This window comes from Mus caroli, unplaced genomic scaffold, assembly GCF_978045245.1.
Source record: "Mus caroli unplaced genomic scaffold, Mus_caroli_1 scaffold_4, whole genome shotgun sequence".
Classification (NCBI taxonomy): Eukaryota; Metazoa; Chordata; class Mammalia; order Rodentia; family Muridae; genus Mus; species Mus caroli.
The window spans coordinates 140192048-140219164 of NW_028227259.1; the positions used below are offsets into that span (position 1 = coordinate 140192048).

The 27117-nt window shown below is 49.4% G+C and overlaps 1 protein-coding gene across 3 annotated transcripts; it reads right to left on the bottom strand.

Annotated features, from left to right (window-relative positions):
- Positions 1–9991: 9991 nt before the first annotated feature.
- Ssc4d (scavenger receptor cysteine rich family member with 4 domains) lies at positions 9992–25605 on the bottom strand. Of its 3 annotated transcripts, XM_085837290.1 has the most exons (11): positions 25355–25605; positions 20626–20909; positions 18887–18922; positions 18432–18737; positions 17007–17084; positions 16495–16809; positions 14806–14883; positions 13166–13240; positions 12737–13048; positions 11733–11810; positions 9992–10978 (listed from the first exon to the last, which is right to left on the bottom strand). In XM_085837290.1, the coding sequence occupies exons 2-11, from the start codon at positions 20789–20791 to the stop codon at positions 10662–10664; spliced, it is 1761 nt and encodes a 586-aa protein (XP_085693416.1). In that variant the 5' UTR covers positions 20792–20909; positions 25355–25605; the 3' UTR covers positions 9992–10661. The 3 variants fall into 3 exon arrangements, with proteins under 3 accessions (XP_085693416.1, XP_085693415.1, XP_085693414.1); XM_085837289.1 differs by having other exon boundaries at positions 12737–13240; positions 20626–20870; XM_085837288.1 differs by having other exon boundaries at positions 12737–13240.
- Between the last annotated feature and the right edge of the window lie 1512 nt (positions 25606–27117).

The following is a 27117-nucleotide window of genomic DNA, read 5'->3' on the forward strand; positions in this document are numbered from 1 at the left end:
CTCTTTCTTGCCTCCTGGGAGATTTCCTTGGTTCTAGGAGTAGGGGAGGAAAGGATTAAAAGAAAAAGGTCCCAGAAGGGCAGGCTTCAAGGTAGGTGCCATTACTGAGGGGGCCATGTCACCAGCCCTAAAACGTTATTTATCATTTGCCCATGGGGGAGGCATGAGATGTGAGCCTGCAGTGGGCACTGGCTGAGCCTTCCGACTCTTCAGCCAGGAAAAACTGGGGTAAGGGCTGCGTGGGGGCAGGCTTACATTGCACTTGTTTAGTTTAATTGTGTTTAGTTTGTGTGTGTGTGCACATACATGGAGACCAGAGGATGGGCTGTAAGACTCAGCTCTCTCTTCCACCATGTGAGTTCCATAGACCCAGCTCAGACTGTCAGGGCTCCAGGCAGGAGCTGCTGGTCCTAAAACTTTATTATAGTGTGTGTATTGTGAAAATTGTGTGTGTGTTGTGATACGCATAGTATGGTGTGTGAGTATATTGTGGTAAGTGTATATATTGATATGCATGTGTATTGTGATGTGTGTGTCTGTGTGCATGTATTGTGATATGTATATATTGTGGTGTTTATATGTGTGTTAGTGTATGTGTCCATGGATGGGCAAAAGATTATGAAATCAATTCTCTTTCCATCTTTAGATGGATTCCCGGGATTTACCAGATTTATATGGTAAGGGTTTTACCCACTGAGCAACCTTACCCACCCCTGCACTAATTTTTGTACTGTATTGTATTGTATTGTATTGTATTGTATTGTATTGTATTGTGTTGTGTTATGTTGTATTGTATTGTACTATTTAGATACAGGGTTTTTCTGTGTAGCCTTGGCTGCTGCTTCCTCCTCTCCCTCCTTCTCCTCCTTTCATTTTGTGTGCACTGGTGTTTTGCCTGCATGTACGTCTGTGTGAGGGCGTCAGATCTTGGAGTTACACACAGTTGTGAGTTACCATGTGGGTGCTGGGAATTGAACCTGTGTCTTCTTAACCGCTGAGTCTTCTCTGCACTTTTTTTGTTTTGTTTTGTTTTTTGTTTGGTTTTTCGAGACAGGGTTTCTCTGTGTAGCCCCGGCTGTCCTGGAACTCACTCTGTAGACCAGGCTGGCCTCGAACTCAGAAACCCACCTGCCTCTGCCTCCCGAGTGCTGGGATTATGCACTTTCTTTAAAACAGGGTTTCATGTGTCCCAGGCTAGCTTTGAACTTACTCTGATCCTCCTGCCTCAGCCACACACATCTTGAGATTGTATGTATGTCCCAGTAGCTGCTTTTCGTGTCCTTTGCTTACGTGGTTTTGGTTTTGTAATAGGGTCTCTAAATGCAGCCCAGGCTAGCCTTAGACTGGTTCTGTCACTCAGGCTGGCCTTAATCTTGTGATCCTCTTGCCTCAGCCTCCTCAGTGCAAGCAAGATGGCTCATTTGGTAAATGAACTGGCATGGCAATGTGAATTTGACCCTTGGAACGCATGTGGTAGGAAAACCAACTTCTTCAAGTGTCCTCTGGCCTCCACCTGTACTCGTAACATGAGCACGGCTATACACACACACACTAAAGAAATTAATGCAGGGCCAGGCGTGGTGGTGCACACCTTTAATCCCAGCACTTGGGAGGCAGAGGCAGGGGGATTTCAGTTCAAGGCCAGTTCAAGACCAGCCTGGCTACATGGTGGGTGAGACCTGTCTCAAAACAAGGGAAGATCTGAAAATCAGTATAAGAACCTGGAGATAATCTTGCTGGAGGGTTGGGGTAGCTTGGAGGGGACAAGTGGATCATCTGGGGTGGTCGAAGGGAAGAGCATCCTGAGATAACAGTTGAGGGAGACGGACTTCAGAGTGGACGGCAGGGAGGTTCCTGGGAGCCTGTTTCTCTTGAAAGTAGAAGCTGGAGTCAGTTGCTGAGTCACGGCAGGAGGAGGGGAGGAGGCAGGCTAGAGAACAGGCTGCTGGTTTCCGGGAACTCCTGAAGTGGGTGGGGGTAAGGGCTTACAACTACTGACCATTCCACAGCCATCTGGGCCTGGAGGCCATGTTCTAAGGAGGCAGCCATCTGTCCCACCCTGAGATATTTTTTTTTTCTCTAACAGTCTTAAACTGCATAGACCAGGGTCTGAGAGTGTCAAAATCTGAACTGCAGAGTAGATAGGGTCGACATGGCCTTGAGATGGAAGAAGTTGAGCAGAGTACATGAGGACATTGGTCTAGTCTCTAGGCAGGGAAGGAGAGTCAACAGGTGGCTGTAACCCTTGGGGACACTGAAGTCCAAAGACAGAACAAGAGGGGATTCTCCAAGATGATAAGAGAACATTCAGGATAGTGGGGCGGACCTAGGCTGGAGTTGGGAGTGTGGCTCAGCAGTAGAACACCTATCTAGGATCCCTTAGTGAACAGACTGGTCAAGTGTCAGCCAGCCTAGAATACATCTGGGAGGAGCCAGGAGCATGGCTCAGTGGTTGAGCCTGTCATGAGCGAGGCCTAAGGTCCACGCCCAATAATGGGAAGAGAAAATAACACAGGAAAAAAACTAGCTTGGGTCCCTGAGGGATGAGGTTGGCAGCTAAGTTTTCTGAGCAAAGGAACAGAAAAGAAGTCCAAGATCCAACTCCAAGTGAACCTCAAGGAAGAGACTTTCTCTGAGCGCTTGCTGTATAAGAAGCCACATGGCAGTGAAGTGGCCTTGAGACCCACATTGTCAGTCCTCCCAGTTCTACTTCCTTTTTTTTAAGATTTATTTATTATTATACATAAATACACTGTAGCTGTCTTCAGACACACCAGAAGAGGGCGTCAGATCTCATTACCGGTGGTTGTGAGCCACCATGTGGTTGCTGAGATTTGAACCCAGGACCTTCGGTAGAGCAGTATGTGCTCTTACCCACTGAGCCATCTCGCCAGCCCCCGGTTCTACTTCCAATGGAGCCAAGCACCCACCTATTCTGCTGTGGGGGTTCACATTCTCAGGGCATCACTGACCACCTGTATCAAATGAAGATGGTCCAACAAGCTTTTGGAGATTAAGCATAAAGAAGTAGGGGGCTTGATCAGCTTGGACCTTGATTGTAGTTGTGTGATTTTTTTTTTTTTTTGAGCAGATGTAAAGAAACATCTGTTTGACTTAAGCTTAGTGTCATATATACCTATAATCCGTGCTGTGGGGAAGTATGTGTGTGTGTGTGTGTGTGTGTGTGTGTGTGTGTTGGGGGTGTCAGCCAGGAAGATCAGGAGTTCAAGGTCAACCTTGGGCACATCATGAGTGTTTTTGGTTTTGTTTTGTTTTTTGTTTTTCCAAGACAGGGTTTCTCTGTATGGCCCTGCTGGCCGTCCTGGAACTCACTCTGTAGACCAGGCTGGCCTCAAACTCAGAAATCTGCCTGCCTCTACCTTCCAAGTGCTGGGATTAAAGGCGTGCGCCACCACGCCCCGCTGCACATCATGAGTTTAAGGCTAGCCTGTGATATATGAGACTTTGGAGAAAGGGAGAGAAAGGGAGGTAGGGAGATAAGTTTGGGAAGGAGAAGGGGGAAGGACAGAAAGGAGGAAAGAGAAGAAAGGGAGGGAGAGAGGAGAGAGAGGGAAAGAGATTGATCTGACAGAAGAGCAGGCAGGAAGACAGATTGCTGGACACAGAGACTGGGAGAGGGAGAGAAGATGCTGAGCAAGCTGGTCAGATGCCAGTGTCATCCTGGAAGCTGCTGGGCTGGACCCAATCAGGGCAAGATGGATGGCTGCCTGGAGAACAATGCAGAAGTCACCAGACTAGACAACTGGACTGTCTCTTCTCTCTGTATGCTCTGCAAGAAAAGTCGGGGCCAGGAGCAGGGCATCGTGGTACAAACCTGCCATGGAAGTACCAGGTAGTAGAAGCAGGAGGACTCAAGGTCATCTTCAGTTACATAGAAAGTCCAAGGACACATGAGAGTCCTCTAAAGGCCAAAGGCTAGGGGAGGTTGGAGAGATGGCTCAGTGGTTAAGAGCACTTACTGCTCTTTCAGAGGACTTGGGTTCAATTCCCAGCACATATGTGGCAGCTCACAATGACCTCTTTTTGTTGTTGTTGGTGGTGGTGGTGGTTTTTTTTGATTCAGGGTTTCTCTGTGTAGCCCTGGCTGTCCTGGAACTCACTCTGTAGACCAGGCTGGCCTCGAACTCAGAAATCTACCTGCCTCTGCCTCCCAAGTTCTGGGATTAAAGGCCTGCACCACCACGCCCAGCAAAATATATATATATATATGTATATATATTTAAAGCTACAAAAAAAAAGACAAACACGGTGAAGAGTTTTGGCTTTGTTTTTTTGGGGGGTTTATTTCAAGACAGGGTCTCATCACGGTGTAGCTAGTCCTCAGGAGATGGCAGAAGGGGGATCAGAAAATTGTGGTCAGCTTGCATTACATGTGCAAAATTATGAACAAAATTAAGCGGGGGGGGGGGGGGTGGGGGGTGGTGGATGAGCCAGGCAGATTGATTGGGCAGACAGCTCCATGGATGCTCAATTTCTGAAATTTCTAACAACTGGGGCTGGCACGGTGGCCCAGCAGGTGATGGTGCCTGATGCCAATCTGGAGGATATCGGTTGGATTCCCTAGCATTCGCATGGTGGGAGAGTGTTGACTCCCACAAATTTTCCTCTCAGATGGCTCCACTCGTGTGTGTGGTGGCCCAAGCATGCTTGCATCCATACATAAACATTATACACACATACACAGAACAATAAGAAATAGAAAATAGTAATTAATTTTGTTTTCTCTTGGGTATTTCCCATGGTAACAGAAAGCTACCTAGCAGACATGAGGAATTCATCTTCCTAGGGCGTTATTTTGTTTGTTTGAGACAGGGTCTTATGAAGCCCAGGTTAGCCTTGAACTTGCTCTATAGGAGAATCCTCCTGAGTCTACCTGCTACATGCTCTGATTACAGGTGTCTGCTGCCACACACAGTTTATGCAGGGCTAGGAATCAAATTCAGGGCCTCATGCATGCTAGGCAAGCAGTTTACCAACTGAGCTACATCCCAGGCCAGGTTTTGTGGTCCCCCCCACCCCCACCCCATGGCTTCACTATGTAGCTGTGGCTTGGAACTCAATGGTGATCCACTTACCTCTGTCTCCAAAGTACTGGTATTTCCCATTTGATTTTAATGTATGCATGGATGCGAGTGTGAGTGTGTGCAAATGTGTGCATGAAGACTTAGAGGATAACTTTCTAAAAAGTCAGTCCTCTCCTACCTTTAGGTAATTTGGAGAATTGAAGTCAGGTTGTCAGGCTGTTTCAAGGAATTACTTTTACCTGTGAGCTTCATCACTGGCCCAAGGCACTATTTTTGTTTTGTTTTGTTTTGTTTTTTGAGACAGGGTTTCTCTGTGTAGCCCTGGCTGTCCTGGAACTCACTCTGTAGAACAGGCTGTCCTGGAACTCAGAAATTCGCCTGCCTCTGCCTCTTGAGTGCTGGGAGTAAAGGCGTGCGCCACCAAGCCTGGACCTTTTTTTTTTTTTAAGGTAGAGGCAACTTTGATTTTCCAAGTGGATGGCCACATGGATGGAACAAGCTATCTATCCCATGAAAAGGGTTCCCTGAGCTGACTGCTGCTAACCTCAGCAGGGACCCAGACTTGTCTAACTCATGCAGGGATCTTGAGACAGAAAATTGACTATGGTGGCAGACAGCAGGTGCCTCGTTGTCTGCAGCTTCTTCATCAGGCCTCCCTATCCATCGAAAGGGAAGCCAATGACAGTGCAAAGACTCAAGTCCCTGTTGCTCTGTAGCTCACGGTGGGGCAGGTCAGTCCTGGCTCTCCGCGTGTTTCTCCATCTGCCAAGACTGAGTTATGTCAAACTTGATCTGGTCTGCAAGGGCCAATCTTAAGACGACAGACACTCAGTCAGGGTGATGCTACACATAGAATTTGCTGTGGTACAGCAGGCTGTGTTAAAATCCTCAGTCTAACCCACCTGAGGTAGCTCACATCCATAAGACCAGCCACTGGGAAGATGATGGGGGGGAAAATGCTTGAGGTCCAGGTCAGCCTGGACTGAAGTGTGAGATCCTGTCTCTGAGGCAAGGGAGTCCAGAAGTCTGTGTTAATTTCTGGCTACACAACACATTTCAGGGCAGCAGAGGCTACATTGTCTTGTTTCAAAACAAAACCACAACCACAACACCCCTCAGTTTATTGTTCATGTTTGCCAGAGGTGGGGAAACCTTTTCCAATTCTTTAATTGGTTTGTTTTTGAGACCATGTCTTATGTAGCATAGGCTGGCCTCGGATTAGCTATATAATTGAGGGTGACCATCTGTCTCCACCCCTGGGACTTTAGGCATGTGACAGCCACCACACTGAGGTTTGTTTTCTTTCCTTTTTTAAAATCTATTTTCTTTTCCTTGTTGCTGATTTAAAAAAAAAAAATTATGACATTTCAATTGTGTGTGTGTGTGTGTGTGTGTGGCCGCATGGCCGAACCTTTACCTGTGGAACCCTTTCGCTGACCCAAACTGAGTTAGGGACTGAACCTTGGACTTTCTGAATGCTTGGACAGAGCTCTACCAGCTGAGTTACACACCAGCCCCCTTAATCTTGGCTTATTTTAGATTTTTTTTACCCGATAGTGCCACCACACCCTATTCCAATTCTGGTTTTATTGTGAACTGGTTTTACAATTTTAACAGTCCTTTGTGGGTTAAATGTCCTCTGTGAAAGTGGTGGCAGGCGTCTCACGCCTTTCATCTCAGCAAGCAGGTCTTTGAGTTTGAGGCCTGCCTGGTCTACAGACTGAGTTCCATCCAGGGCAGCCAGCGTCATACAGAAAAACTGTCTCGAAAAAAACAAAACCAACCAAATGGTCTTTTATGAAAATATCAGTAGAGAGCTTTAGGATATAGCTCAGTTGGTCGAGCATTTGCCTAGCATATGTGAAGTCCTGGGTTCCTCAGAATTGCATAAATGAGCAGGGGTGGCATGCACCTGTAACCCCAATTTGGGTGGGCAGAGGAAGAAATAAAATTCAAAAACCACAAAGTCACCTCTGGCGAGCCACCCTGAACTGCATGAGACCTTGACTAAAGCATTTTTAAAAGGGGAGTGGGGGTGGGGTGGTGAGGAGGGAAGCCGCCTTGTGGCACAGAGGTTGTTCTTGGTAAATACTCTCTGTAATCCGCAAACGTCCGCAGGGACTGAAAATGTCGCCTAAACTCCAGTGTCTTGGGAATGCTTGACCTTCCTTCCCTTATATGGGCTGCACCGGGGACTCAATTCCTTTGTCAAACCTACAACTCTGCACAAAAAAATGACCCGCCCGGAGGCATGGAAAGGTCTCGAAGAGCGTGGCCCCGCCCCTGCCCCACCCAACCAGCAACCTTCCAGTTTGCTGCGACTGGCTGAATCAGTTTCAAAGCTACCCAATCAAAATCCTTCAGTAAGATAGAGGCGTGGCTTCAGTTCCCACCCAGGGCGGCCTCTCCCCTGAGCTCTGGCGGTGACTCAGCAGGAAGGCGCGAGTTGTTGGGGCCCGGAAAGGCAGGGCTACGTCACGTCCTACCCTGTCCGCCCAGGCCGTCGAGGCTTACGGGGCTCCAGTGGGAATCCCAACACCTGGCCTCTGATGGTTCTTTTTTGTTGTTGTTGACCCAGCAAAACCCTGGACCTTTCCGTGATCTTTTGTTTCCTCCGTTTGCACAGTGGTTAAGAACACTTCCCGGAGGGGCTGGTGAGATGGCTCAGTGGGTAAGAGCACCCGACTGCTCTTCCGAAGGTCAGGAGTTCAAATCCCAGCAACCACATGGTGGCTCACAACCATCAGTAACAAGATCTGACTCCCTCTTCTGGAGTGTCTGAAGACAGCTACAGTGTACTTACATATAATAAATAAATAAATCTTTAAAAAAAAAAAAAAAAAAAAAGAACACTTCCCGGAGCAGTGCCTGAGTGGGAAGACCCTGGAAGTTTGGAGTTTGACCTTACAGGAAGTCAATCCCAGCTGCCTCATAATTTTTTTTTTTCCTCTTCTCTTTTTGCTAATCCATCAATCCTCAATGTTTGGCTCCCATTCGGGTTGTCAGGCAGGTGCGACAACAAATACACAAGGGAGGCTAGCCTGCTGCAGTTCGAAAAACTCACCAGAACTTAAAGTCATCCTCAGGAACGTAGAGACAAGCACAGATGGTATAGATGATGAGGGGCCAAGGCTGGCGTGATGGCTTAGCAGGTATCAAGAATCTCTGATATCCGCATGGAAGGAAAGAATTCCTGTGACGTGTACTACACAGGTATTCAAACATGCATGCATTAGCCTTTTTTTTTTTTTTTTTTTTTAAAGTAAGAGGGGCAGCAGTTAGGGCACTTGCTCTTGCAGAACCCCTGAGCTCAGTTCCCAGCACCCAGGTGGTGTGGTTTACAATCATCATAACTCCACTACCAGGGGGCTCCAACGCTTTGTGACTGTGGAGAACACAGGGTATACACGTGGGCAACATTCAGCCATGTATGAAAACATTTATACACAAAATAAAAATCTACCAATAAAAAAGGGGCTGCAGAGATGTTTCAGTGGGTAAGAGGAATCATTGTGCAAAGTTGGGGACCTGAGTGGGGATTCCAGCACCCAGGAGTAAAACCTGAGTGGCCAGGAATGCATCTATAACTGTGGTACTACAGAGGGCAGAGACTGGATGACTTCCGGAGCTTGCTGGCCTTTAGCCTAGCTCAGCATTTGAGGAGAAAGCTTGCACCAAGGGGGTCTGCGTGTGATAGAACTGGACGCCCTGTATCATCATCATCACCATCACCACCATCATCATCATCATCATCACCATCACCATCATCATCATCACCATCACTACGCACAGGCACACTCAGTAATAAATCTTTGCGCGGGGGTGGGGGGTGGGGTGGGGAGGAAAGAAACCAGAATTGGAGTTTGTGGCTGTGGCTCAGTGGTCGAGTACTTGCCTTCCATGATTCAGGTCCTAGGTTTAAGCCCCAGTCCTACCAAAGCCAAACAAAGCAATCAAACCAACCCAAGCAAGCAGGAATGGAGTCTAAAGGAAGCATCAGAGAACAGCAAAGGCATAAAGAGGGCAGCAATGAATGAGAACAAAATATAACAACTCACACATGAAAATGGATGCCAGCCCTCTGAATTTAAGATTAGCATGGTCTATAGACCAGGTTACAGGAAAGCCGGGGCTATACAGCAAACAAACACACACACAAACAAACAAAAACAACTTGTCTTGAAAAACTAAAACAAAAAGCAAACAAAACTAATATAGAAATTCATAGACAGAGAAAGTGGAGAAGGTAGCGTGGCCTTTCTAGAAGTTCAGGCTGCCTTAAACTCCTAGTCCACCTGCTTACGCATGTAAGTGCTGGAATTACAGATCTTTGCCACCACTAATTCAGGCAGGCTCTCCCAGCAACCCCTACCCCCAGGTATCTCATAGTCCAAGCTGGCCTTGAATGGCTATGTAGTTGAGGATGGCCTTGAACTCCTGATCTTCATTCCTGTGATTCCTTTAAAGAGGGAGTATCACAGGTTGACCAGAGGAGGTTTTTGTTTTGTTTTGTTTTGTTTTGTTTTCTGGGTTTTTTTTTTGCCATTTTATTTTCTGGGCCTATTCAGTCAGCTTCTCTCACTCTGCAGCTCTGGCTGGCCTGGACGCCAACCCCACCCCACCCGCAGCACACCCTTCCTCAGCACCGGAGCACGGTCATTACAAACATGCACCAGCGTGCCGTACTGCCTCTCCTTTCCTGGATCTCCATTTGTGTGTGTGTAGCCGAATGGAGGATGACCAGACGCTCCACTGAGGAGCCTGAGGCTTGCCATGGTGAGTCAGCATTTCCCGGCCGTGATGGACCCTGGAGAACTGGATGCTGCTGCTCTTGGACCACAGCCTTTCATCGCCACACCAGTTTTCTCCAGAAAGTCCTTCCTGGAGTTTTTCCAGCAGCCATGGTACAGGTTTTCAAACAATGACCTCAGTTAAAAGACTGGGAGAGATAATGCTTTATTTACTTGGCACCTATGGACAGTGGCTATGGGCCTCCAGGGTTCTTTGTTACTGCAAAGTAGAGGCTCTGTATGGGGGGGAGGGGGCAGTGGAAATCAGAGAAGCTGCAGGAAGGGCTCCTCTGGTCCCTGCTTTGGCCCCTGCAGCCCCCTTGTTCATCGGAGCACCATCTGAGTCCAGGTCCTCACCCAGCAGGGAAGGTGATGGCCTGGGTTCTTCTGCAGTCCCCTGCCAGTTTATAGAAAAGAGCACCCCAACCCCTTTTGTCTCCCCACTTTTAGCAGGAGACCAAGATAGGTCACGGGAAGGTTTTGAAGGCATTTACAGACAGACAGCCCAAGCCTCATGGATGTGGGTGCAGAGAGGAAGGATCGGGGGTACTATATAAATGAGTTCCCCCAAAGAGAAGTGGGTTATTCTCCCACATTTTCTGAGTTGGCTGAGCAAAACATTGCTATGTTCACTGTATTGGGCCTTCCGCCGGTGATAACAGTCTCGGGACACACAGTAAGAGGACTCGGGCAGGTACTGCATCTCCCATGCATGGGGAGAAAGGAGTACCAGGAACCCGAGCTATCATAGGAAGGCATCCTGGGAAAGGACAGTCAGTTCCCCATAGGCTCCTTTGATATGGTATGGAGTACAGAGCCATCTGGGTCACAATGGCTGGCACAAGACACTGGCATCCTCGCTGTGGTCACAGTTGTGGACATCCCAGCGGATATGAGAGCACAGTAGCAAGGTGCTCTCATCTCCTCGGCATTTGACATTGTCCAAGAGGATTGGGCCTCGGCCTGGGCCAAAGTGGGCCTCTCCTGGGGCTGCCAGAGCCTGGCCACATCCCAGCTGACGGCACAGGACAATGGCTGCCCGTAGGTCCCAGGCATCATCGCAAACAGTGCCCCACCTTTGTCCTAGGAAGAGTTCTACGCGCCCCTCACATCGGTGTGTTCCACTAGCCAGACGGAGGTGCCCTGTGTTGGAGATAAGGCCCGGGTCAGAAGAGCCCATGGAATCATGGGACCCAAGAGATGGCTCTACAGTTGAGGGCACTTGCCACCAAGCCAGATGACTTCAGTTCTATACCCAAGAACAACTCGCACAGGTTGTCCTCTGACCTTCACATTCCTTCATACTGTTTTGTCTTCACATGTGTGAACATATACATGCATATACACGGGTACACATATACACGGGTACACATATACACGGGTACACAGACACCAATAAATAATGCTGGACAAGTTGGCACACACCTCTGATCCCAACACTAAGGAGGCAGAGGCAAGCAGATCTCTGTGAGTTCAAGCCTAGCCTGTTCTACACAGCAATGGTCAGCCAGAGCTATGTAGTGAGACCCTCAACAGACAGTCTCAGCCCCTTAGCCACAGGCTGTTTGCAAACTATGACCATGTCTTATCCTGACCCTCAAAGTTTACTGTCCCCACTTCCACACCTACATTCCCTAGGCTAATTTGTTGTTTGTTTTTCCATGAGCCCTTGTATGTTGTTCAGGCAGGCCTTGAAGTTACTGTCCTTCTGACCCAAGTCTCCAGAATGCTGGAATGAAAGCCATAGGCCACCATGCCTAATTCTGTATTCTCTCATTTCTTCAGTTTGTTTTGATCCCAAGTGGAGAAATCTCTAGGTTGCTGTAGTGTTTTATCACTCCAGGTCCATCTTATCCCTAAAGTTCCAACCTCATTTTCAGTGGCAGTAAACACCTACCATCTCTGGGCCGAGGACTGGGCATTCGGGTGGTCTCAGAACCAGCCTGCTGGACTTGGAGTCCCAGTTCCTCTGGGCCTGGCTCAGCAGGGGCATAAAAAAAGAGATGGCTGTCATGGTGGGGAACATGCTCCCTAGAACCAGATCAATTCTCCTAACCTTCTCAAGTTGTACAGAAAGACAGAAAGAACCTCAAAGACCTGCCAACCTAAGGTAGGAGACTGGAGGGCCCCCTAGGTCTGGGCATCAAGTAAAGGTGGAGATAGGAGAACAAGGGATTGACAATGTCCTGCCAGACTTTGTACACGCCTGTTTTCATTGGTATCTCTGAAAAGTCAAAGGCTAGTTTTGGGAAAGCGGTCAGCACCTCCTGCTTCCTACCAATCACTAGCAGCAGAGAGAGACTATAAATTGGATAGCACAGCACGAGTGACCGCGCCCTAGTCGCCCCCTGCAGACAACTCGCCCTTCCGGTTACGCCCCTAAGGCTCAGCAGCGGAGAGTGCCGGGCTACCCCCGCTATGCGCAATACTTCCGCTGCAGTGCAGCAGAGAGCGCCACGCCCATTCCTCCATCTCAGCGCCTGCTATCAGGCCCCGCCCACAAGCCCTATGCCCTGCTTCACTTTCGCCTTCCCAGTCTTAGGCCAGCCAGAAAGCTACACAGCTTCCGCTCGCTCCCACAGCAGGGAGCTCCTGCGCACGACCCACCCAGGCCTCCTCAGACTCGGCCCCACCCGCGACTGTGAGCTACAAGAGGCTCCGCCCACAGGACCGTCGTGGCCCACGCATCGCCCAGCTCAACCACATCTTGTCCCGCCCCTACAGGATGCCCCGCCCCTCTCCTGATTCAGACCCGCCCATAGATGTGAGCGCATGCATTCATGGGTCCTCACCCAGCTTGCACAGCTCTGCCTTTCCTCCATATGAGCCCCGCCCGCATCTCCTATGGGTCGGGCCCCGCCCACTACTCCGGCTCCACTCCTTCTCACGCCACAGCTTCACCTGCACATAGCGCTCCGGCGTCTTCGTGGTGGCCGCAGTTGTGCTGTCCCCAGCCCAGGTGGAAGCAGTCGCTGAGGCGGGCCTCGGTACCGGTGCAGCCTACGTTGTCCAGCAGCACAGGGCCTCGGCCATAGCCAAAATGACCGAGGCCCGTGGCGCCTAGCGCGGGCCCGCAACCCGCCTCGCGACAGGCCACGCGCGCATCCGCGAAGTCCCAGTCATCGTCGCACACGGTGCCCCAACCCCCGGCGTACAGCACCTCCACTCGGCCGCGGCACGGGCTCGGGCCCCCGACCAGCCTCAGCCTCCCGCCTGCGGGGCGCACAGGCCGGTGCCAGGGGATGACCTGGGACTGCAGGCTCCCCTCCCTATTGCAGCCCGTGGCCCACCTGCTCCCTCCCGTTGCGGGACCCAGGCAGGGCCACTTACTTTTCTTCCCTGAGGCCCAGGCTGCTGTCGTCAGCCTCACTGTGTCCCTGGAAGGCAAGGCACCAACTCCTGTAGCTGTGGAGACAAGGGAGCCTTTGAAGGGAACAAGAAGGCCATTTCCACACCCACAGTTTACTTTGCCTCAGTCACAGAGTCACCGCACTGTCTAGTAAAAATCATCTTTTAGGATTTTCCTCCCCATTTTCTTTTTTTCCCAAGATAAGCTCTCAGTATGTAGCCTTGGCAGGGCTAGAACTCACTATGTAGTTAGGCCTGATCTCCAGGTGTGGTGGCCCATGCCTTTAATCCCAGCACTTGGGAGGCAGAGGCAGGAGGATTTCTGAGTTTGAGGCCAGCCTGGTGTACAAAGTGAGTTCCAGGACAGCCAGGGCTATACAGAGAAACCCTGTCTCGAAAAAACAAAAAAGGGCTGGTGAGATGGCTCAGTGGGTAAGAGCACCCGACTGCTCTTCCAAAGGTCCAGAGTTCAAATCCCAGCAACCACATGGTGGCTCACAACCATCCGTAACGAGATCTGGCGCCCTCTTCTGGAGTGTCTGAAGACAGCTACAGTGTACTTACATATAATAAATAAATAAATCTTTAAAAACAAAACAAAAAAACAAAAACAAAAAAAAAAGGGACTGATCTCAGAAGAGATCTGTCTCCCGAATGCTAGGATTAAAAGCTTTTGGGTTTTTGAGGCAAGGTCTTGCTTCAATTTGGTGTGACCCAGCACTCGTGGTTTACGTGGTCCTTCAGATGGGCTTGTTCTTTTTTGTTGTTGTTTTGTTTTTTTGAGACAGGGTTTCTGTGTAGCCTTGGCTGTCCTGGAACTCACTCTGTAGACCAGGCTGGCTTTGAACTCAGAGATCCACCTGCCTCTGCTTCCCAAGTGCTGGGATTAAAGGCATGCACCACCACTGCCCGGCTTGGGCTTGTTCTTTTTTTTTTTTTTTTTTTTAAAGATTTATTTATTTATTATATGTAAGTACACTGTAGCTGTCTTCAGACACTCCAGAAGAGGGCGCCAGATCTCGTTAAGGATGGTTGTGAGCCACCATGTGGTTGCTGGGATTTGAACTCTGGACCTTCGGAAGAGCAGTCGGGTGCTCTTACCCACTGAGCCATCTCACCAGCCCTTGGGCTTGTTCTTGATCAGCAGACAGTCAACCACCTGAGTTCCACCCCTCAACTCCTGAATCTTAAATTATCGTAATTTTAATCACACAGTGATACCTGTAGTTTTAATTCCAAACTTACCTCTAATCTTGATTCCTGATTTGAGTTCCTTCTCATGGGCTCTTAATTCCCCACCTTAACAGCAACCCCTAATTTGACTCAAGCATTTTAAAGAAATCTTTAATCCCAGCACTCAAGAGGCAGAAGCAGGTGGATCTCTGTGAGTTGAGGGCCAGCCTCATCTACAAAGGGAGTCCCAGGGCTACAGAGAAAGAAAGCTCTTATCCACCCTTAATTTTTCAGAGCTCTGGGTGTCATCCGCTCCCATCTGCTCATCTCTACCATCTACCCCAAAGCCTTTGCTCAAGTCCCTTTCCTGTGTCTCTAGAAGAGCTTCCTTAGTTCCCATCCCTGCCTGTCTCGTCCAACCCTTCCAGTGGGGAGAGCGGGCTCTTTACCTGCCGGCCCAGTGTGCCGTGCCCAGTCTTCTTTTGTGACAGACGGAGGCAGAGCTGTGGAAGTCGGAGGGCTTAGAACTAGAGCAGGAGAGAAGACAGAAGGGTCAGTCACTGGACCAGCTTTACATCCAGGACTGGAATTCAATGAGCCCTGGCCAGCTTTGACAGCAGTCTTTTATGTGAGGTACAAAGATGCATGTAAGCCTGCTACATGCTTTCATTCCCCTGTCCCATAGAAGTCTAGTGGATACAAAATAGAAAGATGCAGAGCTGTGCCCACTAAGGATTCCCATGCTCACTTCTGAGGGATTTACAGCAAAAGGACTCAACCAATTTTATGGCCTGGGATATAGGTCCATTGGTAGAATGCTTGCCTAGCGTGCATAAGGCTCTAGGTGCATTCTAATATCACATGACATGGGTGTGGCTGTCCATGTTGGCAATCCCAGCACTGGAGAGGTGAAGGCTGGCGGGTCAGAAGTGAAGGGTCATCCTTTAAGTACTGAGCTCGAGGCTAGCCTAAGACACTAATGAGTCTACATTGAGAAAAAGGAGGTTAGAAAAGAAAGCAAGCATGAATGTCATTGAGCAAGATCAGTTGTGATTCTGCTAGGGCTCCTGGTGCCTCTCAAGACCTTGACTTTACCATCTCTAAGCTCAGAATGATAGCTTTTGATTTGCTATAAACACTTCCCATCTACTAGAAAAGAGTCTATTTGAGAAATGGTGTGATGGTCCCATGAATCTTTTTTGTTTTTTTGAGACAGGGTTTCTCTGTGTAGCCCTGACTGTCCTGGTGGTACTCACTCTGTAGACCAGGCTGGCCTCGAACTCAGAAATCCGCCTGCCTCTGCCTCCCAAGTGCTGGAATTAAAGGCATGTGACACCACGCCTGGCTTGGGTTTTTTTGTTGTTTGTTTGGTTTGTTTTTGTTTGTTTTGTTTTGTTTGTTTTGTTTTGGTTTGGTTTTTGGTTTTTCGAGAAAGGGTTTTTCTGTGTAGCCCTGGCTGTCCTGGCACTCACTTTGTAGACCAGGCTGGCCTCAAACTCAGAAATTCGCCTGCCTCTGCCTCCCGAGTGCTGGGTTGTTTTGTTTTGTTTCAGGGTTTTATGTAGTCCAGGGAGTAGTAGAGCTGTAAGTATGTACCAGTAGGCCTGGTTTGTGTGGGGCCGGAAATTAAACCCAGGGCTTCATGCATGTTAGGAAACCACCCCATCAAATAAGCTACATACTCTGCTCCAATGCTGACCTTTAATTTGCTGAAAACACCTCCCAAATTGGAGAGGGTCCATATGGGGGGGCAGTCTATTATTAGATTCTCAGAGTTACAGATAGCTGGGCAGGGTTCTGCAGTTAGGTTCTTTGCAAGTAATCTTTGAGGGAGCATTCTAGAATATTATTGTTTTATTCTGAAATCATCCATGAAGAATACCTGGAAATTGCTAGAAAATTCTGGAAGCAGTCCTAATAACGGAGGAATAAGAGCTACCGAGAATGTGCGAATGAGTTATCTGAATTGCTTCCCCAGAGCAGGCCTGAATAGTACAGGCAATTTCAAAGCCTTTCTGGAAAGATAGCCAACCCCTTTTCTCACTCAGCCCTTAGTTTCTTCCAGTTCTCCTCCCACCTTTACTCCTTCCGAAGACCCCGCCCCTGTAGCCTGGCCCAGCCCCCGCTGCCCCTGGCACCTGCACAGAGCACCCCAGCATCCTCGTGGTGTCCGCAGTTGTGCACGCCCCAGCCTAGGCTCTGGCAGGCTGCCAGGCGGGGCTCGACACCTTCGCAGTGAACATTGTCCAGCAGGATATGCCCGGTACCATAGCCGAAAAAGGCATTAGTGGTGGCGGCCAAGGCGGCCCCACAGCCCAGCTGGCGGCACACAACAGCAGCATCCTGCAGCCCCCAGTCATCGTCGCATACAGTGCCCCAGACGCCACCATGCAGAATCTCCACTCGGCCTTGACACGGGCTGGCACCGCCCACCAGACGCACACTGCCCTCACCTGGTGATGGTGGATGGAGAGGGGTGGGGCAAGTAACATTTTACAGGGAAGGAACCGTTTTCTTCTACTTCATCTATGCAGCAGGTCTCCCCAGGGATAGCAGTCTGGCATGCAGGTCCAAAACCCCACAGCAGGGGTAAGCTAGCCAGCCCACCCGCTTGGCCAAGCCTCACACTACCGTATGACGTATGACTTACTTTTCCCATTTTGGAGGGCTGTAGCGGGTGCCATACTGGTTAACACCTTCCTCGTTGGGGGCTGTGTGTGCAAGAATTCTGCAGAGAAAGCAGGGTGGGAGCAAAGACATAGGGATCTTTCTGTTCTCCATCCTCACACACAAGACCCCTGAGATACCTGCTTTCAAGAACAAAGTCCCGAATTCTGGGTATGGAGAGCCACTATTTGCTTCTCCCTCCCCCACTTATTACAAAGATGAGAATAAACTTGAATGTGTCCTCTTATCTCCGGAATGCTGTGATTTCAGGGCCGTGTCACCATGTCTGAGGCCCAGACTCTCCATTTTTTGATGTGTGTGGACGCGCACATGTGCGTGCTGAAAGCGCTTGTGAGTGTAGTGCATGTGTGGTATACGATGAGTGTGTGTGTAGGTCCAAGGACCCGTGCACGTGGAGACCAGAGGCCCATGCGGGGTGCTCTTCATTTTATTTATGGAGTTGTTTTTAATATTTTTTAGATCTATTTATTTCATGAGTCTGAGTGCTTGGTATGTATGTTTGTACACCATGTACGTGCCTAGTGTCTGTCTGCAGAGAGCAGAAGCGTTCTGGATAGCTGTGAGCTACCACGTGGATGCTAGGAACCGAACCCAGGTCCTCTGCGAGTATTACTCCTCCTCCTCCTCCTCCTCCTCCTCCTCCTCCTCCTCCTCCTCCTCCTCCTCCTCCTCCCATCTCTGCAGCCCCTTTTTGTATGTCTGGACCTCACATGCATGTAGTACCAATAGGGGCCAGAAGAGGGCGCGAGATCGAGGATGAATGCGAGCCACCCTGTGGGTGCTGGGACTCAAACCTGGGTCCTCTGGAAAAGCAGCAAGTGCTCTGAACTACTCTCCGGTCCCTTAAGCTCAAGTCCTAATGCAGTTGGCAACCCCGGGGAACTTCCTGGAAACATTAAATTCTTAGAGTCAGAAAGTCTAGGACCCAGCTACAGCTTCTGTTTTTGTAAGCATTGCCGGCTAGAAAAGGGTTCTCAAAGTCGACTCTGAGTCTCTGCTGTAGCTCTAAGCTCAATAGATAGAGCTTATGATCAGGGTGACCCCAGTGGTCTGGCTTATAAAGCTAAGGCTAGTGTAATGGTACACGCCTGGAATGCCAGCAGTCAGCTGGCAGAGGGAGGAGAATCAGGTGGTCCAGGCCAGCCAGGCCTATATCAGGCTTCATCTCAGATAGATCGATCGATAGATAGATAGATAGATAAAGGGAGGGGAACACAGCTCGGTGATAAATCTCTTGCCTTGCATGTGGCTCAGTGGTAAAGTCATTGCCTAGCATACATGAGGCCACAGGTTCAATCCCTAGCCATGGAAACTCTGTGGTGCAATGAAGCCCTATATGGAACCCTGCTAGCTTCTTGGCCACCACAGTCCCCCTTCCTTCCCTCACCATCACACAGGACTGCCACATCTTCATAGTGAAAGCAGTTGTGGACACCCCAGCCCCTGCTGCCACACTCGCTCAGAGACGCTTCCTGCCCGCGGCATTCCACATTGTCCAGGAAAATGGGCCCTCTGCCCTGGCCAAAGGCGAGGGGCCGGGGCACCGGCAATGCCAGGCCACAGCCCAGCTGACGACACACCACGTTAGCATCTACAACGTCCCAGTCATCGTCGCAAACACTGCCCCAGGAGCCGCTATGCATGACCTCGAGGCGCCCTCTGCAGCGGCTTGGGCCCCCTACCAGCCTCAGCTCTGTAAAAAAAAAATGAAGACAAGCTGGTGCAGTGGGGAATCGGTAGCCCGAATTCCGGAATGCCACGGGAGCCTTCTATCATACTGGTGCAGCTGGACCATGCCAGCCTGGGAATATCCATGAGGATGAGGGAAGAGGCAGGACCTACCTGGAAAGGGCAGCGGAGTGGGCTGAAGGGCACTGGCTGAAACAGATAGGGAAGGGCGTGAGTCTCTGTCCAGCTCTGGAGGACTCGTCTTTTCATACAGCTTCCCCTTCCCCAGGGGTCTCCCTGAAACTCCCCTGCTCTTAGAAGTCTCATTAGCCAAAGGCCTCATCGCCTCTTTCTGGGACCACTCTATCAACTTCCCTATTCCAGCTCTCCACAGCCCACGGACCCATTTGTCTATTCGACAGCAAAATCTCATGAGCGCACTCTACTACCTACAGGAGTTTTAGCCCCTGAGGCTTCTCTCTCAACAAAGCAGAGTTTTGATATCATTTTAAAAAAGAATTCATTAACTTGTTTATTTTATATTTTCATTCTTCTTTTTTTTCTTTTCTACCCCCCACTCCCCACCCCAGGCAGGGTTTCTCTGTTTAGCCCTGGCTGTCCTAGAACTCGCTCTGTAGATCAGACTGGTCTCAAACTCAAGAGACCCACGTGCCTCTGCTTAGTGAATGCTGGGATTATAAGGCATGTGGCACCACTGAAGAATTAAAAATTAAAAATTGCATTCATGTGTGTGTGGAGGTCAAAGGATCACTGCCATTAATTGAACGTAGATGGTTATAGCAAGTGCCTTTATCTGCCAATGTACCTCACTGGCCATTTTTGTATTGTTGTTTTTAAATTTTATTTTTATTTTAATGTGTGAGTGTTTTGCCTACATTTCTGTGCCCCACATGCAGTACCAAGAGTGGCCGGAAGAGGGCATCATTAGATCTCTGGAACTGAAGTGACAAATGTTTACAAAAGAGCCGCTATGAAGGTGCTGAAAATTGAATTTGGGTCTTCTGGAAGAGCAGCCAGTCCTGTGCTCTTAGCCAGTGAACCATATTCTCCAGTCCCTTCTTCTTCTTCTTTTTTAAAGATTTATTTATTTATTATATGTAAGTACACTGTAGCTGTCTTCAGACACACCAGAAGAGGGCGTCAGATCTCATTACAGATGGTTGTGAGCCACCATGTGGTTGCTGGGAATTGAACTTAGGACCTTTGGAAGAGCAGTCAGTGCTCTTAACCTCTGAGCCATCTCTCCAGCCCTCTCCAGGACCATCTTAATCATTTCTTCAGATAGAGAGTCTCAGAGTCCAGGCTAACCTGAAACTTGCTTTGTGTGTGTGTGTGTGTGTATACATTCATGTGTCATGGGTATGAATGCTGGAATGTGCATGCCCTATGGCACATGTTAAGGCCAAAGGACAGCTTTCGGGAGCTGGTTCGTTCTTTCCACTGTGTGGATGCCAGGATCTCACTAAGGTGCCCAGTCTCGGTGACAAGCAGCACTCCCACTGCCTAGCCATCTTGTCTGTCCTGGTTTTGTTTATTGTTGGGTGTTTGTTTGTTTGTTTCAAAACAGGGATGCTCTGTATATCCCTGACTGTAGACCAGGCTGGCCTCGCACCCACAGAAATCCACCAACTTCCTGAGCACTGAGATTAAAGGCGCACACCACCACTCCTGGCTCATTTTTGTTGTTCTAAGACAGGGTCTCATGTAGCCCAGGCTAGCCTGGGAACGGATGTGTAGCCGAGGATGACCTTTGATCTTCTGACCCTTCTGCTTCCACTTCCCAAGTACTGGGGTTACAAACATGTACCACCATGCCCAGACTCCCATCATAGCTGGCTAGCGGGGGAAACATAGCTAGAAAGATGTGGCAGGGAGTGGCTGGGAACACTTACCCAGTGGGAACAGAAGGAGGAAGGACAGTGCTGGGGAGAGGGACAGGGGGACAGCACCCCCGTCCCCAGGTTTCCATCCCCTGCTCCATCCATCAGGCTGGGGGCCAATTTGCATCTCTGCTTCCTTGGGTGTCCAGCCAATGGATGGCCTTTCCGACGGTCCCATCAAGAATCTGAGGAGAAGTCACAGCTGGAACATCTGTGACTCAAGGTCCTGCGTGTTTACTTCCAGCTGCATGGGCCAGCTGCAGGAGGAAGGACATATCCACATGGGGTTGACATTCCTGGTGGAGGCAAAGACAGGTGCAAGAGCTAGGAGATGAGAAAGATGGATCTGGGCCCAGACGTGGCTCAGCAGAACGCTAGCCTAGAATCTGCTACTGAGAATCTACGGTATGGCTCAGCCGTAGAGAGCCTACTCAGGATCCCCTCCCTGTTGGAGAGCTGGGGGTTATAGCTCAGTGGTAGAGTCCTTGCTGAACTCACATAGGCTCTGGGTCCAATCCCAATACCACAAAAGGGAAAGGAAAAAGAGAGAGAACGTCATAAGGGGCTGCATTTGGCTGCAGCTAAGGCTGTGCAAAGAAGACAAAGGATGCCAAGCACAGCAGAGTCTGTGGCTCAGAGTTCATCCTCCCTCCGGGCCTTCACATCCCCAAGTGTGGTTGGCACCAAGGGTAGCACTTGAATAATCCAGTTAATTTTAAGGGGTTGTAGGTATATATTTAGATTTTACTTATTTACCTATTCATTCTATTATTATCTTAGAGTTGTTTGTTTGTTTTTTTTGAAACAGGGTTTCTCTGTGTAGCCCTGGCTGTCCTGTAACTCATTATGTAAACCAGGCTAGCCTTGAACTCAGAGATCTACTCGCCTCTGCCTCTGAGTGCTGGGATCTAAGGTGTGCGCCACCACTGCCCAGTAGATGTTATTTTCATTGCTCCTGTGTGTACATGTGTCTGTATGTGTGGGTTGTGTCTGTATATATATCTGGGTGTCTATACGCATGGGAGTGTCGGTATTGGTGTGTGTGTCTGTGTGGGCTTGGGTATGGTGGTGGGACTTACTTAGACCGAGGGATTCATACATGCTAAGCAAATGCTCTACCCAACATGGCTGCTTCTTTTGTTGTTTAGACTGGTTCATGTAGCCCAGGTTAGCCTCTAGTTTGTTATAAAATCAAGTGTGATCTTGTGACCCTTTTGCCTACACCTCCTGAGTGCCCAGGTTACATAGAACTACTCCCCATTTTATGTTGTAGATCAAATCCAGGGCCTCCTACAAGATCGGCAAGCACCCTAATAATTTAGTTAACTACGTACCTTCCTACTTTTGGGGGATTTTTTTTTTTTTTTTTTTTTTTTTGGTTTTTCGAGACAGGGTTTCTCTGTATAGCTCTGGCTATCCTAGAACTCACTTTGTAGACCAGGCTGGCCTCGAACTCAGAAATCTGCCTGCCTCTCCCGAGTGCTGGGGTTAAAGGCATGCGCCACCACACCGGCTCTTTTTTTTTTTTTTTTTTTTTTTTTTGGTTTTTCGAGACAGGGTTTCTCTGTGTAGCCCTGGCTGTCCTGGCACTCACTTTGTAGACCAGGCTGGCCTCGAACTCAGAAATCCGCCTGCCTCTGCCTCCCGAGTGCTAGGATTAAAGGCGTGCGCCACCACGCCCGGCTCACACCGGCTCTTTTGGGGGATTTTTTTTTTTTGTTTGCTTTACTTTGTTTAATAAAGTTTTACTAAACAGCTCTGCCTTGTCCTAGAACTGGCTATGTCAACCAGGCTGGGCTTGAACTAAGAGATCTGCCTCTGCCTCTGCCAATTCTGTCTCAAAAAATAAGGCATAGAAAATGATTATGGAAGACATCTGACATCAACCTCAGCCTCCCATGTGCGTTATATGTGTGGTGTGTGCATGCCTGCAATCAATCAATCTCTCTCTCTCTCTCTCTCTCTCTCACACACACACACACACACACATACACACACACACACAGTAGAACACAGTAGAACACAGTAGAGCCAGGAAGATCAAGACCACTTCCTGCTCTTCCAGAGGACCCAGGTTTGTTCCCAGCACCCACGTGGTGACACAGAGCCACCCCTAGTTCCAGTTCCTGAGGAGTTGATTTGCGATTCTGACCACCATAGGTACCAGGGGCACAGGGCACACACTGTACACATACACACCACTCATACAGATTAAATAAACAAATCGTTTAAAAAAGAGTTCAAGGTCATCCTCAGCTGCATTGTAAGATTGAAATCAGCCTAGGCTACAGAGACCCTGTCTCAAAAGTCAGACAGAGCCAGGCATGGTGGCGCATGCCTTTAATCCCAACACTTGGGAGGCAGAGGCAGGCAGATCTCTGAGTTCAAGGCCAGCCTGGTCTATAGAGTGAACTCCAGGACAGCCAGGGCTACACAGAGAATCCTTGTCTCCAAAAACCAAAAAAAAAAAAAAAAAAAAAAAAAAAAAGAAAGAAAGAAAGAAAGAAAAGAAAGGAGAAGAAAAGAAAAGCGAAGTCTGGTTATGGTGATTCACTCCTTCTGCAGGAGGACTGTCACAAGTTTGAGGCAAAGTTTGGCTACCTACTGGGCACTAGGCCAGCTTGAACTATATAGGAGACTGAGGCCCAGGCTTAGCTCTCAATCTCTTTCAAAAACTAAGTAACTAAGTAAATAAATCAATCCCAGAGACAGGCAGAACTCTGAGTTGGAGAGCCAGCCTAAAAGAGAGTTCCAGACCAACCAGGGCCTGTCTGAAACTAACTAACTAACTAAAGATATAAATGAGAAAAATATTTCTACCTGTGACTCTCAGTGGAAGTTTACATAGTGTGTGCTCTCAGTACCCAGATGGTCACACGCACAGGTGTCCCTCTCCTTGCGGCCTTCAGCAAGAGTGTGAATCTGGGTGTTGAGAGTTTGGGCAGGGGGCAGATGGAGGCTGTTTCGAAAGCTGATCGGGCTCTCAGGACTCCAGACAGTGAGAGTCAGGCCAGAAGCACAGATGCGGAAGAAGGCTGGCGGGCTAAGTGGGCAGGACCCGGCTTGCGTGGGCTGGAGAGGAGAAGCGGGCATCTGCCTCCCAGCCACCGTGGGGGTTTGCATGGTAGGAATCGGTAGAGGAAAAATGCTCCGGTGTGGGATCCCTGGAGTCCGAGGTGCCCAGGGCCATCATGCCCCTCCCTGGAGAATCTCTCCCTGCCTTTTGACTCCACTCTGGCATGCAGACAGTGCATTCCGGCAGAGAGGTGAAAACAGATCCGGATGTGGACACGGGGTTTTCAACGCGCCATTCATGGAAGCCCAGGATAGCCCCCGGGCAGAATAATCACCTTTTGTGTTCCTCCTGCCCTGACTGGGGACAGCTGGGACACGGGAACCGAGAACTGTAAGAAGCATGGCAGCTACCAGCCAATCTTTTCTGGTGGGGAGAGTTTCCTGGGCCTTCCCAGGGCTCCCAGGCCACCCACTTCTAAGGGTCCCCGCTCCCCCCACCCCTGGCCAGTTCCCTGAGCGATGGCTATCCTCCCTGCATCTATGGTATTTGCTTCTGCGGCCTAGGAGCCAGAGAGAAAGCCACTCTCCCTTGTAATAGCCTGCAGGGACTCAAACCCCAGACAGCTGGACTCTTTTCACCATGCTCAGGGAATAAGGCCTCAGCCCCACAGCCTTCAGCTTCAGACTGACGCGTATACTTCATTCCTTCCTGTCCTATTCTCAGGGACAGCAATAGAGGTTGCTTTATCCCTGTCCTAAATGGCCATGGCTTGTTTGTTTGTTTGTTTTTGAGAGATGGTTTCAAACTCTTAAGTAGCCAAAGACGACCTTGAACTCAGACGACCTTGAACTCAGATCGATCCTTCCGTTTCCACCCCTGAATGCTAGGATTAAAGGTGCTTGCCGCCACATCACATCTGCCTTGCAGGGGTCTTTTAAAAACATGTTTTCTTATTTTATGAGTACGGGTGTCTTGCCTGCAGGTGTATATAGGCAGCCTATATGTACCTGGTATCTCGGGAGGCCAGAAGAGGTCACTGGACTAGAGTGATAGAGCTCTGTAAGTTGCCGTTTGATAGCTGGGAATCAGACCCTGGTCCTCTGTAAGAGCAGCAGGTGTTCTTAACGTCTGATCCAGGGTTCTTGAATGTTCTCAGAATTCCTTTTAGCCCCGGTGGGGCAGGTGATTAGGAGCTATGAAGCCTCTTTGTTCTTATTGGCAAAAGGGTCTCATATTCTTTCCCTTATACTTGTTGTCACATTAAATGGGTAATGTTTATAAAAGGTTTCCCCAGTGTCTGGCCTGCTCTAATGTGCTTAGCTATTGCTATGACTGCCCCCGTCTGACCTCCAAGACAAGAGCCAGATCTCATTCAATAGTTGTACGAGACATAGGGTGTTCAGAAAATGTTTGTTGGTTGGCTGAATGAAATTGTGGCTATGAAGTCATAGAATGAAACAGAGGCGTCTCAGGAAGTGGTCCATGAGTTGGCTCAGCAGGTAAAGGTGACTGCTGCCAAGTCTGATGACCCAAATGTCAGAAGGCGAAACACTCTTGCAAGTTGCCCTGTGACTGTCACTTGTGCATACCTGCACACACATAAATAAATAAATGCAATACTAAGAATTTTTTTTTTTTTTTTTAAAGAAAGGGCTCTGGAGGTTTTCAAAGGAAATTGTTATTACACAGAGAGAACACACACACACACAACTGAAGCATTCATACCTGTAGGAATGTTCTGGGTTCTTTCTTTCCCTTCGTCTCCAGATAATCCAAGTTTCAATCACTGCCTCTGCTCCAGGGACTTTAGGAGGGGGAAGGGCCCCGGAGATGCAGATCGGCACAGACTTTTCTTCTTTTCTTTCCGTAGCTAGGAGGAGAGAAGAGGCAGTGTCCTTGGCCATGGAGCTGCCGGTGGCCCCAGCCTGTCCCCACCTGACCTTGGGGGGCAGAGAGGCTAAGGGACAGTGGAAGTGGTCCGCGGTGTGGTGAGCAGCCCCGGAGGAAGGGCACCGAGGAAGAGGAGGAGCTAGGAGGCCAGGTGCCCCTCCTTCTGCCATCTCTCCTGCTCTGGGCTCAGGTTGCAGAGAAGCCCGAGTGGTTCCTCACCCCTGTGCAGGACAGCCAAGCATCAGACACTGGTGATGGAGAGGCAGCCCGGGTTATAGTGTGAGATCAAGGTTATCCCCAGCTACCTAGTGAGACCCTCTCACAGCATAAAGAAGTGAAGGTGGGGGTGGGGGAAAGGATCTGCATTCAGAATAAGCCAGGTGGCTCAGAGGGTGAAGATGTTGGCTGCGCAGGCCTGGCAAATTCAGTTCAAACCCCAGACTCCACAGAATATCGAAAATCCAGGCTACTATGGTGGAGCATTCCTTTAATTCCCAGCACTTGAAAGGCAGAGGCAAGTGGATCTTTGTGAGTTTGAGGCCAGCCTGATCTACATAGTGAATGCCAGGACAGCCAAGGCTATGTAGAGACTCTGTCTCAAAAACAAAACAAAACAAAAATAAAACACCAAGAAGAACAAAATCTTGTTCGAATTAAAACTTTCCCAGTTGTGAGTGTTTTGCTTGCATATATGCCTGGGTATCGCATTCAGGCCTCGTGCCTTTGGAGGTGAGAGGAGGGCGTTGGCTCTCCTGAGTCTGACTGCAGAACAGTTGTGAGCGGCCCTGTGGGCACTAGGAATAGAACCTGGGTCCTCTGCAATAGCAACCATTTCTCTAACCACTGAGCCATCTCTCTAACCCTCCCTGTGTATTTTATTTATGTCTATGTGCCTGCCTACGTTTATGTGTGTCTTGTCTGCTGAGACTGGAGTTACAAATGGTTTTGAGATGCCATGTGGGTGCTGGGAACCAGACCAAGGTCTTCTAGGATCACCAAACCTTCTAACTACTGACCCCTTTCTCTGTGCAGCCCTGGCTGTCCTGGAACTCACTCTGTAGACCAGGCTGGCCTCAAACTCAGAAATCCACCTGCCTCTGCCTCCAAGGGCTGGGATTAGAGGTGCATGCTACCCGCTGCCACCACCACTACCCAGATATTTATCTTTAAAGGGTTATTAATGTGTATGTGTGTGTGTGTGTGTGTGTTAGTGTATTCCATGTTCAAACAGAGGTTTGAGGAGGCCCGGAGAGGTCAAATCCCCTGTAGCTGGAGTTACAGATGGTTTGTAAGCCACCCGATATGGGTGCTGGGAACCGAGCTCTGGACCTCTAGAGAAGCCAGAAGTGCTCATGATTTCTCTCCAGCCTTCCTTCCCCATTGTGTGGATTCCAGGGATGAACTCAGACTCTGAGGCCGGCACTTTTATCTGCTGAGTCATCTCAACAGCTGCCCTTGTTTATTTTTGCCAGACTCCCTCTTACTTCATAACCAAGGCTGGCTTCAAATACGATCCTCCTGCTTCAGTCCCCCAAGCGCCTGTGTTTCAGGAGTGTGTCACCCCCAGGCCTTACAAATCTCCGGCTTTCCCCCCGGTA